We start from the raw sequence: 13,402 nt of genomic DNA, 5'->3' as shown, positions 1-13,402 counted from the left end.
GACGTTGTCTTTGAGCACGTTGACTCCAAAAATCAGCTTGCTGATATTTTCACTAAACCATTGGCAACGGAACCTTTCTTCAACATACGTCGTGAATTAGGAATCTTAGATCTATCTCATTTGATGTCATAAGCATTTTACATCTTAATTATATTATGCCTCACCGTGTGTGACAAGCACTGTTTTAGATGTCAATTATCCTTCACAAGATCTCTCCAACAGAGGTAATATCATCCCTTTCTACAATTTTCTTATTGATTAGTGATTGTGTTTGTTAGAACAAATATGCTTACTCTAGTTGATGTAAAGTTTGCTTGCATATACTTCCTGTCTATAATGTGTGCTCATTAACAATCTGATTTCTGAGCAAAATTATCATGACATAGTGCAACTGCATAATCATACTGCATTAAAACTCATTAAAAACCAGTTCAGCATCAGTATGTATCGACACATACGAAGCCTGCATCGATACATATGCTCTGAAATTAAATTTTTTGAAAAACTGCTTCAGTATGCATCGATGCATCTATCGCATGTATCGATACACAAGGCAATTGTAAACACTAGGCATCGACGCATCCATCGCATGTATCGATACACATGACAATTTTGAAATACTTGGCATCGACGCATAACTCTCTGCATCGATACTTACTGCTATCATCTGAATTAAATGCATTCTTTTTCTCTCTCATGCATCGACACATCAACCAATCATATCATCTCTTATCTCATTACTTCATCTCATCTGCCCTCAAAAACCCCAAAACCAGTGGCTAACCCTAATCCTTCTCATCTTCACTCTCTCACAAACTTGGTAAAACCCTAAATCTCATATCACCATGCCTCCACGCACCATTCCAGCCAGAGCCAAAGGAAAAGGAAAGGGAAAGGAAGCAGCCGGTACGTCTCAGCAACCACCAGATGTTCCTTCAAATGCCTTAGACATTCTTCATCCTGCCATTGCTGCTGTATTTGAGGAATCCTTCAAGGCCAGGTTGGTAATGAAACCTCATATCTTTGATAAAACAGATGCTGTTCATCTGCACCTAAATGAAGTAGTTGAACTGTTACATGCACAAAGACTTGGGTCCTTTCTATCTACAAAAGATGACTATCATGAGGATTTCATCCGGGCCTTTTATGCTGGTTTACAAACTGGTACAGGCTATATGTTCCGGTGTTCTATCGGAGTCAGAACATATACCTTTGAAGCCTGTCATTGGGAAACAGTGTTTCAAATGCCGCTTCCGTCGATGGCTTTCAAGTCCTGGCATGACCTGCATTTTGATCCTGAATTTGACCTGAAGGACTTTACAACTTCTATCCTAAAGATTGATAGACCGTTGAGTGAGGACGAACACGTCACGTCAGGTATGATCAAACAAACTCCGCGTATTCTTCACTGGATCATTACTCACATTCTGCGTCCAACCAACAGTGGCCACTCTCGGTTGGATAGGCCTAGCATACATCTTCTCTACATTCTGCAAAATAAGATTCACTTAAATTGGGCGAACTACTTTGTAAAACGTCTATTTCATGTGCGAGACAGCTCCAAAACTGTGGCTCTAGGGTATGCCTCTCAAGTAATGAAAATTCTCAAGTTTTGGAAAGTTACATTACCTATTGTGCCTCTCCTATCTCCATCTGCAGCTCAAGAATTTGACTCTGCCACTCTATCGCATATGGGATATCGATGGGACAAAGACCGCAAATGCTTCTACTTTTTTGAAAGAAAATCCAAAACCAGAATTTACAACTTTGACGTGCCTTCTGAACGCATCCATGTTGCTGAAGAACAGCCTGATGAAGAAATGCAGGATGCGCCTGAAACAGATGTGCCTCAAGCTGAGGCCAACACTGGTTGGGGTGAGTGGGTGCCACGAAGGTGGTCTCCCACCAACTACGTACCTGAACCTACAGCCCCTCCATTCGCCGGTGGTACTTCAGCCTCAACACCAAATGCGGACATCACTCACATGCTTCAACAGATGGAAATCGTCAACAAAGAACGCCATGAAGAAGCACGGTACTGGCATGTTCAACAAACTGAATGGCACAACGAGCATCGGGACTGGCATGATGAGCATACACGGATGTATCACAATCAACACGCTTGGCACCAAGACTTGGTAAAATGGCATCAGGTGTTCTACAACGAAATGTCCGGCTTTATGGATGATTGTCGTGAAAATCCTGGGATTATGGACAGCTTTAGAAGCATTGAAGTTCAGAATCGATTTAGGCGATACTCCTTCATGGGCCAAAATCCAGACACAATGCCTCCTCCTCCGCCTCCGCCAAGCTACCGAGATCCTGACAGACATGATGAGGAGTCCTGTGGTGGCAACAATCCAAATTAACCAATCACCCTTTCATCTCACTGCATTTCATTTCATATTGCTCATGTTTTATTTTGTTGCACATTATATGGTTTCGCTTATGTAACTCTTAAACTTGTTCGCACACTTAAAATGCTTTTCAATTTCTGTTTACCTCTATTTGTTATTGCCCTTACTGTTTGAATGATTCTTTGTGAATGATTCTTTAACTTGCAGCTTCTTTCTTTGTGATTGATAGCCTATTATCCATTTTTGCCATGCCCTGCTTCACTTTCTGCTTGATAACTATGGTTCTTCCTCTTTTTGATGTTGACAAAGGGGGAGAAAAATGCAGATATGCACAAACTCAGGGGGAGTATCACACATCTTGCCAAGAATTTGCCATCATCAAAAAGGGGGAGTTTGTGAAAGAATTCTTTAACTTGAATTAACTTTTAATGATAGCAAATTGTGTGATCATCATCCAAATTGGTTGTGCATTGCATTACATGATATATTTGTGTTCTTACTTTATAATTCATCCCATTCTATTGTTGCATAACCACACATATAAGCCTACATTGAAAATTTCCTTTAAAATAACAATTAAAATGCATTTTATGTCAGTATGTATCAATACATGACCCTTTGCATCGATACATGTAGCCTGTGATTAATCACAAAACAATTCTTGTTCAGTATGCATCGATACATACGAACCATGCATCAATACATGGAAAGCCAAAAACTCTGTGCATCGATACACACGACAGCTGCATCGATACATGACTACTTGAGTCAGCCTGTGCATCGATACATACGCATTGAGCATCGATACATATTAGTGTAAAATTCACATGCATCGATACACACGATTCCTGCATCGATACATGATTTGTTAATTTCACCAAAAATCTATGCAACTTACAGTATGCATCGATGCACCCTTGTATGTATCAATACACAGAGTTATTTTAAGTCATAACAGCAACTGTTTTTTTAAAGGATATAAATACATGTTTCAACAGCAGGTGAAAGGGACGAATTCTTTGAGCAAAAAGACAATTGAACACAAGATCAAAGAAGTGTTGGAGCAATTGTCAGTGAGCACATAGAAACCTGAAAGAGACTTCATCTTCTTCATCTTCTCAATCACTTCTCTTCAAGAACATTTACACATAACAATTCTTGTTCTTTGGATTAAAGAAGCATTGAGATAACGTTCAGTGGTGTGATCAAGGATCTAGCTGTGGGTTGCAGTGGAACGATCGAGGATCTAGCTGAGTCGAAGATTGAAGGGGGTTTCTAGGAAAAACCTACTGGTTTGTCCTTCAAGAACTGGTGTGTTCTTGAGGGTTTGGGAGTCACATTTGCAGAACAGATTCAGCCGCAGCGTTGCGTTTGGAGATCGGGGGATTTCGCAAGCAGGTCGTGGAACCGGTGAATTGTTTGCAACTTTGTGCAGGAAAATCTTGATCGAGCTCAGATCAAGTGAAGGTTTATACAAGAAGAGGTTCTTGGAGTTTAGAAATTCTGTCTTTGTATCAAAACCTTGTACCAACGGATTCGGCAATAATTGATAATCAAAGTTCTCAATTTCATTTGAAATTGAGAGGGAGACGTACCCACACGCGAGGACGACGTGGGGAACTTCCTTAACAAATCTCTGCGTATCGTACTCTTACCTTAATCTTCTTTACGTTTCAAAACTGTTTTGCAATTCTGTTAGTGTGTGGTGATTGATCATATTTTTGGACAGCAGTGATAATAAAACCTTTAGTCATACTCCATTGCTGTTTATCATCAAACACTCACACACCAACTGTTTGACAAAACGGTTAACTTGATTGTGTTCATTGGAAATAGTATTTGAGGATAAGCGCATTCAATCTGTTAAAATTCTGTGTGTATTATTTCTGTCATTCTCATTAAAATCCAGCAACTGCACTTGCGTGTCCGGCTTTCTAGTAGCGGTTCAGGATAGACGGAAGTCGATTCGGGACCGATCTTTCCGCCATTTTTGAAAACTCTGATTAAACGTTAAATCCGTTAATTTTTAAGAGGTGATCTATTCACCCCCCCTCTCGATCACTAGCCACACCGTCTAATAAGTGGTATCAGAGCGCCGGTTCGCTGGTGCTCTGTGGCTGCCTGTAACAGTATGGATTCTGAACCAAAGGGGGCGTATAATAGAGCGCCTATTTTCAACGGTGAAAATTATGGCTACTGGAAAGACTGCATGCGAGTTCATATAAATTCTGTGGATAGGTTAGTATGGGCTGCCATTGAAAACGGTCCGTTTCAAATTACAATGACTAATGCGGCTGGCGCCATAGTACCTAAACCAGAAGATGATTGGAATGAGAAAGATGAGAAAAAGTGGTCGTGTGATTGGAGAGCTCGAAACATGTTAATTTCAGCACTTGGTGTTGATGAGTATTATCGAGTATCACATTGCACGACAGCTAAAGAAATGTGGGACGCTTTAGAAGTTGCCCATGAGGGTACTACTGAAGTAAAACAGTCCCGCATTAACACACTCAATCAAGAATTTGAGCTCTTTCGCATGAAACAAGGAGAATCCATCTCCGACATGCAAAAGAGATTCACCCATCTAACTAACCGATTGAATGCTCTTGGAAAACCTATTTCCAATGAAATTGCTACTAATAAAATTCTCAGGTGTCTTAGCAGGGAGTGGCAACCTAAAGTTACAGCAATCAAGGAAGCCAACGATCTTACAAGACTTACGATTACAACACTGTTTGGAAAGCTGGAAGAACATCAGCAAGCTTTGGAAAGTCTTGAAAAATATGAGAATAAAAGTAAGAAGGAGAAGGAAAAGAAAAGAGACAAAGAGGGAGAGAAGAAGCCAATAGCTTTTGTGGCTTCTAGCTCTAAGTCCTCACGAAAAGAGCAAAGCGACAATGATTCAAGTAGTGACAAAGACTCGGATGATGAGGAAATGGGACTGTTTGTAAGGAGATACAATAGATTCATTCGAAAGAATGGAGTCAAGCATTCCGACAAAAATCTCATGAAGTTTCGAAGACAATCCATAAATTCGAAACAAGAAGAAAACAAGAAGAGTAGAGGAAGAGGATCATGCTTTAATTGTGGTAAATCCGGACACTTTAAAACGGACTGTCCTATGAAGTATAAGGACCAAAGAAAAGACTCACCAAAAGGGTACAGCAAGCAAAGGAGAGCGTATATTGCATGGGAAAGTGATAGTGATTCATCAAGCACACAAAGCTCAAGTGATGATGATGAAGCTGCAAATCTGTGCCTTATGGCTCACTCAAAAATTCAGTCCTACCACAAGAAGAAAAACAATGACAAAAAGGTAAAACAAGCCTACTTCAATCTGTGTGTATTATTTCTGTCATTCTCATTAAAATCCAGCAACTGCACTTGCGTGTCCGGCTTTCTAGTAGCGGTTCAGGATAGACGGAAGTCGATTCGGGACCGATCTTTCCGCCATTTTTGAAAACTCTGATTAAACGTTAAATCCGTTAATTTTTAAGAGGTGATCTATTCACCCCCCCTCTCGATCACTAGCCACACCGTCTAATATTATTGACTCTAAGGCAATCACGTTCGCCCCCAAGAGGCCGAATGTGAATAATAACCCGATGCCCCCTCACAACAATGCATCGGTGAATATGATGGAAGCTGACAATGGAAGGAAATTGATGTCCTGTGTGGACGAGTTAAAAACACCACTCATCGAGATCAAGAATCCTTTAATGAAGAATAATGTCTTTCCCATCTGTGGTAATTACTGTGAACACTGTCTGATTAACCCGCAACAATGTGGAACATTGAAGTCTGTCATACAACAATTAATGAACCAAGGGATCTTGGTGGTAGACTGTCCTTCCACAAAGGAAGATGTGTCTACCGTCGAGATACCATACGATGAAGTCCCTCCTCTGCAAATTCCATATGACTTCTCTCAGTTAACTCTATTGACAAATCCTATTACTCCAATCGTAATAACAGTTCCCACACCATTCCCATATGTTGACACCAAGGCAGTCCCATGGATGTATGACACCTCAGTCTACATTCATGGTCAGAAGGAGCAAGAAGAACCGATAAAGTCTAGTGACCCAATGATCAATATCACCGGCACTAGCGGAGTCACAAGAAGTGGAAGGATATTTGCATCGACACCCACTCCAATTGGAACTATCAATCCTTCAACTTTAGACAAAGGCAAACAAATTGATGGCGCTCAGCAAAGACAAGACCCCACACCTTCAAGTGAAGTAGACGAGTTCTTACGCATCATCAAGAAGAGCGATTATCGAGTAGTTGATCAGCTTAACCAGACACCCTCGAAGATCTCAATGTTGTCTCTACTGATGTGCTCGGAGGCCCATAGGGAGGCTTTGGTAAAGTTTCTGAGGACAGCTCATGTACCACAAGAGATATCTGTTTGTCAGTTTGAAGGAGTAGTTAACAATATCGCTAATAGCTTAAGCTTAGGTTTCAGTGATGAAGAGCTTCCCGCCGAGGGGAGGAATCATAACAAGGCTCTCCATATTTCCATTGAGTGTGTGGACACAGTCCTATCAAGAGTTTTGGTAGACATTGGGTCTCCCTCATTGTGATGCCTAAGAGCTCCTTTGCTAAACTAACTATTGAAGGACTCGTAATGAAGCCGAGTGAGCTTATAGTAAGAGCATTTGATGGGACTAGAAGGACTGTAATCGATGAGGTGAATTTGCCTATGAAGATTGGTCCCCATATTTTCCTTATCACTTTCTTCGTAATGGATATCTATCCAACCTACAGTTGTCTGCTTGGGAGGCCTTGGATCCATTCGGCTGGTGCAGTCACTTCAACGCTCCACCAAAAATTGAAATTCTTAGCTGATGATAAGCTAGTTGTTGTCGAGGGTGAGGAGGACATTATGGTAAGTCACCTCGCATCTTTCAGATACGTTGAGGGAGAAGGGGAGATAAGGGAAGTCCCATTCCAATCATTTGAAGTTATCAATGTTGAAATGGTTTGCCCAGCAAGGGGTGAATCAAAAGATGCCGAATCTCCCATGGCATCTCTTAAAGATGCCCTGACAATCATAAAGGATGGACACCCCCAAGGATGGGGAAGATTGCTTGAACTCCCTGCCAACAAGGACCGCACCGATTTGGGATACAACTCCCAGAATTTGAAGAAGCCCGTGTCGATAGCTACAAGGGGATCAGTGCTCCCGCTGTCCGACGACTTCTCAAGTGCTGGTTACCTGGATAATAATCGTATTTGTGTCGTGGAAGAAGAAGAAGAAGATTATAATGGCTTGATCTTCACAAAGACTGATGGAAACGGTGCTACCAAATGGACCGAGTTTGAAATACCTAAAGTGACCTTGATAAAAATGTAATTCCCAATGTTGTTTTCCTTCCTTTTTATCAAAAGAACCCATGTCAAGCCCAAGGCATGAGGGAATCATTTGTAGGGCCTCATCAAATTTCCTTATTAATCATTATGAAAAAGGATTCATGTTCGCAGTCAATTTTGAGATCCCTGCCTTTCATTTATTTATTTCACTTTTTTTTTGTGGCATTTTTCTTTTTTTCTTAAAAAAAAAAACTTTTCAAATCATCCTTTCTTTCATACCAATAAAAGCGTGAACCTTAAATCATGCAGATCATCCTCGACAACCACCAATGACAATCCGGCTACAGTCTCATACGACTTTGACAACCCGATTAATAAAGTTGATGAAGAGTGTGAGGAAGAGGCCAAACTCCCAGAAGAATTGGCAAGGCTGCTCAAGCAAGAGGAAAAAGTCATCCAGCCGCACGAAGAATCAGTGGAAGTGATTAACCTTGGGACAGATGAGGAAGCGGAAGAAGTCTGAGTCGGCTCCGATCTACAAGACGAGGTGAAGACAAAATTGATTGAGCTCTTGAAGGAATACAAAGATGTGTTTGCATGGTCATACCAAGATATGCCCGGCCTCGATACTGACATTCTGGTCCATCATCTACCCCTTAAAGAAGAATGCCCTCCAGTAAAGCAAAAACTACGAAGAACCCGTCCCGACATGGCTATGAAAATCAAGGAGGAGGTACAAAAGCAGCTCAACGCCGGCTTCCTAGCGGTCTCCAATTATCCTCAATGGATAGCTAACATTGTGCCTGTACCTAAGAAGGATGGCAAAGTAAGAATGTGCATAGATTACATAAATCTAAATAGAGCAAGTCCCAAAGATGACTTTCCACTGCCACACATTGACGTGCTAGTAGATAATACCGTTCAGTTCTCTGTTTTCTCTTTTATGGATGGTTTCTCCGATTATAACCAGATCCGCATGGCTCAAGAAGATATGGAGAAAACCACTTTCATAACACCATGGGGCACCTTCTGCTACAAGGTGATGCCTTTTGGATTGAAGAACGCCGGCGCCACATACCAACGAGCCATGATCACTCTCTTTCATGATATGATCCATAAAGAGATTGAGGTCTACGTCGATGACATGATAGCTAAGTCTCAAACCGAAGAAGAACACCTTATCAATCTAGAAAAGTTGTTTGAGAGGCTGAGGAAGTTCAAATTGAGGCTTAATCCCAACAAATGCACATTTGGGGTAAGATCCGGCAAATTGTTAGGTTTTATCGTCAGTCAACGTGGCATCGAAGTAGATCCCGAGAAAGTAAAAGCCATACAAGCTATGCCTGCACCCAAAACCGAAAAGGAAGTCCGAGGATTCCTAGGTAGATTGAACTACATTGCTAGGTTCATATCTCACCTCACTGCCACCTGTGACCCAATCTTCAAACTTCTTCGAAAGGATCAAGCCATCATTTGGAACGATGACTGCCAAGGCGCATTTGAGAAAATAAAGGAATATTTGCAAGAGCCTCCTGTGTTGATGCCTCCTATACCTGGTAGACCATTAATCATGTATCTCACCGTTCTTGAAGGATCAATGGGTTGTGTCCTCGGCCAACATGACGAGACTGGTAGAAAAGAGCATGCAATATACTATTTGAGCAAGAAGTTCACTGATTACGAGAGTAGGTATTCGATGCTTGAAAAGACTTGTTGCGCACTAGCATGGGCTACCAAACGTTTAAGACAATACATGCTCACTCATACGACATTGTTGATCTCTAAGATGGATCCTGTCAAATACATCTTCGAGAAGCCGACTCTAACTGGTAGAGTAGCCCGATGGCAAATGGCTTTGACCGAGTACGATATCCAACATGTCACTCAAAAGGCCATCAAAGGGAGTGTATTGTCTGATGATCTTGCACAACAACCCTTGGAGGACTATCAGTCTATGCGTTTCGAATTCCCCGACGAGGATATCATGTTGATTAGGGATTGCAACATCCCCGGTCCCGAGGAAGGACCCGAGCCTGGATCCCGATGGACCATGGTTTTTGATGGAGCTTCTAACGCTCATGGCAATGGCATTGGGGCAGTAATCACTTCTCCAACTAATTTCCACCTCCCCTTCACCGCCCGATTATGTTTTGAATGTACAAACAATATGGCCGAATACGAGGCTTGTATCTTTGGTATTGAAGCTGCTATCGATCTTAGAATCAAAATCCTGGAAGTTTATGGGGACTCAGCCTTGGTAATCAGCCAAATCAAAGGAGATTGGGATACTAGAGACCATAAGCTCATTCCTTACAAAGAGCATGTCTTGAAACTAGTCCCCTATTTCGATGAAATTACATTCCACCACATCCCTCGAGAAGAGAATCAGCTAGCTGACGCTTTGGCGACTTTGGCATCCATGTTTAAAGTTAAATGGAAGAACGAAGCGCCATCCTTTCACCTGAACTACCTGGACGAACCTGCTTACTGTCTGGCAGCAGAAGACGAAGCTGACGGTCATCCTTGGTTCCATGACATCATGAAATTCTTAGAGAACCAAGAGTATCCTGCGGACGCATCTATCACCGACAAGAAGTATCTTCGAAAACTGTCATCCAAATTTTTCTTAAGTGGAGTGGTATTATACAAGAGAAATTATGATTCTGTTTTGCTTATATGTGTGAACAAGCAAGAAGAAAACCAGATTATAATGGAAATTCATGAAGGATCCTTTAGGACGCATGCTAGTGGGAGTACTATGGTGAAGAAAATCTTAAGGGCCGGATATTACTGGATGACTATGGAGATTGACTGTCATCACCACGTCCAAACCTGCCACAAGTGCCAGATCTATGCTGATAAGATCCATGTGTCACCAATGCCTCTCAACGTCCTAACATCACCTTGGCCTTTCGCCATGTGGGGCATTGACGTGATCGGACGCATAGAGCCAACTGCCTCGAACGGACACCGCTTCATCCTTGTAGCCATTGACTATTTCACAAAGTGGGTAGAAGCAGCCTCGTACGCCAACATTACCAAACAAGTGGTGGCCCGATTCCTCAGGAAAGAAATCATCTGCCGTTATAGGGTCCCCAACAAGATCATTACTAATAATGGATCTAACCTCAATAATAAAATGATGAAAGAGCTATGCCAAAATTTCAAGATCGACCACCACAACTCATCACCTTATAGGCCTAAGATGAATGGCGCTGTTGAGGCAGCTAACAAAAATATCAAAAAGATCGTGCAAAAGATGGTGGAAACCTACAAAGATTGGCACGAAATGCTCCCATTCGCATTACACGGCTATCGTACTTCCGTACGCACTTCCACTGGGGCAACTCCCTTCTCCCTTGTGTACGGCATGGATGCGGTCTTACCGGTCGAAGTAGAGATTCCTTCCTTAAGGATTTTGACAGATGTTAAGCTTGATGAGTCTGAGTGGGTACAAGCTCGATTTGACCAACTAAACCTCATTGATGAGAAGCGCTTAGCAGCCATCTGCCATGGCCAACTTTATCAAAAGCGCATCAAGAGAGCACATGACAAAAAGGTTTCCCCCCGCAGCCTAAAGGTCGGAGACCTTGTATTGAAGAAGATTCTTCCAATCCATACTGACCCAAGGGGAAAATGGACGCCAAACTACGAAGGTCCGTATGTGTAGCACCTCAAATTTGCACCTCCCGTTTTGTATATACATTTTCATGTTTAGGTCATTAGCATTGCATTGTCCACTGCATAGCATTGCATTGTCCATTGCCTAGTGCAAGTCATCAGTCAAGACTGGTCAGGAGATCCAGTTGTGCAAGCAAGCAAGTGCATTTCCTATTGAAGCAAAGCCCTAGGGTTGGTTCAATGAGTTCATGTGACCTAGGGATCATTTTGAAGAGGTTTGGCCAAAGGTTGGATGTTCAAAGCTCATCAGTCAAGATGCAATTCATCTGAAACCCTAGAAAGTCAACCAAAGTCAACTGTGCATTCAACCATGGATTTGAAGGTGGGAGATGGTTAGAGAGGCCTCATTCATGTCCATATAAGTCTCATTTGACATTTCAAACATCAACAATGAAGAATTTGAGGTCAGATGAAAAGTTTCCAAAAATAGTAAGTGACCCGTAATTTGAAACTGCCAAAAATGGAAAGGCTTTCTCCTCAAGATTACAGGACCAAGAAAGCTTCAAATGAAATTTTGTCCAACATGAAAGTTGAAGATCTTGTTCTCCCATTTCCAAAAAGTCCAAGAACATGAATTTCTCATGTATGGTTGAAAAGATATGGATCAATCATTGCCAAGAAAATTTGAACTTCAAAAGTGCATAACTTTCACACCATAAGGCCAAATGAAGTGGTTCTTTTTGCAACATTTCTCTCTTGACATGAACTATCAAATTCATGCATCATAAGCCATGCATTTTGATCACAAAAATATTTGACTTTTCATTTGAATTTTGGAGGGAAAGTTATAATTTGAATTTGGCTCATTGCTTTCACTTCCAAGCATTGCATTTGGCTTCCACATAGCATTTTAAGTTGATTTCCAAGCAGAAACGTGCACTGTAGCATTGGTCATTACATGCATAAGGTGAATTGCACATTTGCAAAAACACTTGGCTTTCACTTAATCCACTTGCATTGGCTTAATTGTGATTAAGAGTTTCATTAGCACATCATATATATAGCATAATCATAACAGAAATTGGATTAACAACACCAGAATTCAGATCTAGATCCAATCTTCACAATTTTTTCTCTCAACTTTTCTTCAATTTTCTTCATACACATTGCTATTTCCTTGATTGAATCATCATCCACAAGCATAATGGAGCTGGATTGAAGCAGGATTCGAAGGATTTCATGCAGATTTGAGGACTGTTGAAGCTTACATCCATTAATGGCAGTTGGAGTTTCTGGACAGATCGAGCAAGATTAAGCTGTTGTTCTTCATCCATTCATCCATCTAAGCATTGGAGATCATCTGTTTCTGCTTTCTAGGACCTGAACTGAGCGATTCCAGTTCTGTAGCTCCAACAAGGTTAGATTTCGAATGTCATGATTCATGAAATAGTTGTATGGATGTTGTAGATCCTTCATCACTGAACATGCTGAGCTTTGTTTCATTAAGATCCATGCAGAAATGAGATAGATATGGTGATTCGAAGTTTGACACATAAAACTTGATCCATTCGTTTTGCATGATATATGTTAAATTAGGTTAAATTGAGCTTTGATTGTTGATGTATGTTGAAAGACGAATCCAATGGTATGCTGGTTTTGAATTTCTGGACGATTGTGTTCTTGAGCTCAAGAACACGATGAACATTGATGAAGAACCTAGGGTTTCTGTTTCCAGGCCATGTTTGATCTTCTCCCGCGTGCTCTGCATGCATTTGTATGTTTTTGCTCATGTATTGGTACACTTGGCACGGGCGTGGCGTATTGATTGGCCAGGAATGATTCTCACTGCCACATAAGCTTTACTGAAACGGTGCGTTTCACTAGGAAATGCGCCCAACTCAAATGTTAGCACGCTTCGATTCCTCGCTGAGACATTTCCAAATATTGCCTTTGCATTTCTATTCCCTTTCTCATCCATGTTCATACGTGCCTCATTCATGATTTTTTATTTTTTCATTCACTTAGAAAATTCATAACTCTATAAATAATGATCCAAATGACCTGGGAATTTTTGCATGTTGTTCCTCATCATGCCTAGTATTTTA

At 41.3% G+C, this 13,402-nt stretch overlaps 1 protein-coding gene across 1 annotated transcript; it reads left to right on the top strand.

The window, feature by feature from the left end:
* The first annotated feature begins 5,962 nt into the window (after positions 1-5,962).
* LOC127081075 (uncharacterized) lies at positions 5,963-8,199 on the top strand. Its single transcript, XM_051021359.1, has 3 exons — positions 5,963-6,821; positions 6,983-7,715; positions 7,986-8,199. The coding sequence occupies exons 1-3, from the start codon at positions 5,963-5,965 to the stop codon at positions 8,197-8,199; spliced, it is 1,806 nt and encodes a 601-aa protein (XP_050877316.1).
* The last annotated feature ends 5,203 nt before the right edge of the window (positions 8,200-13,402 follow it).

The sequence above is a fragment of the Lathyrus oleraceus genome, chromosome 5, assembly GCF_024323335.1.
Source record: "Lathyrus oleraceus cultivar Zhongwan6 chromosome 5, CAAS_Psat_ZW6_1.0, whole genome shotgun sequence".
Lineage (NCBI taxonomy): Eukaryota > Viridiplantae > Streptophyta > Magnoliopsida > Fabales > Fabaceae > Lathyrus > Lathyrus oleraceus.
This window is presented reverse-complemented; position numbering and strand designations above follow the sequence as displayed.

Coding starts and splice junctions, on each gene's coding strand:
- LOC127081075 (XM_051021359.1), top strand. CDS start 5,963: ATGCCCCCTCACAACAATGCATCGGTGAATATGATGGAAGCTGACAAT. Junction 6,822..6,982: donor CGCTAATAGCTTAAGCTTAG/GTTTCAGTGATG, acceptor TAACTATTGAAG/GACTCGTAATGAAGCCGAGT. Junction 7,716..7,985: donor AAAGTGACCTTGATAAAAAT/GTAATTCCCAAT, acceptor TAAATCATGCAG/ATCATCCTCGACAACCACCA.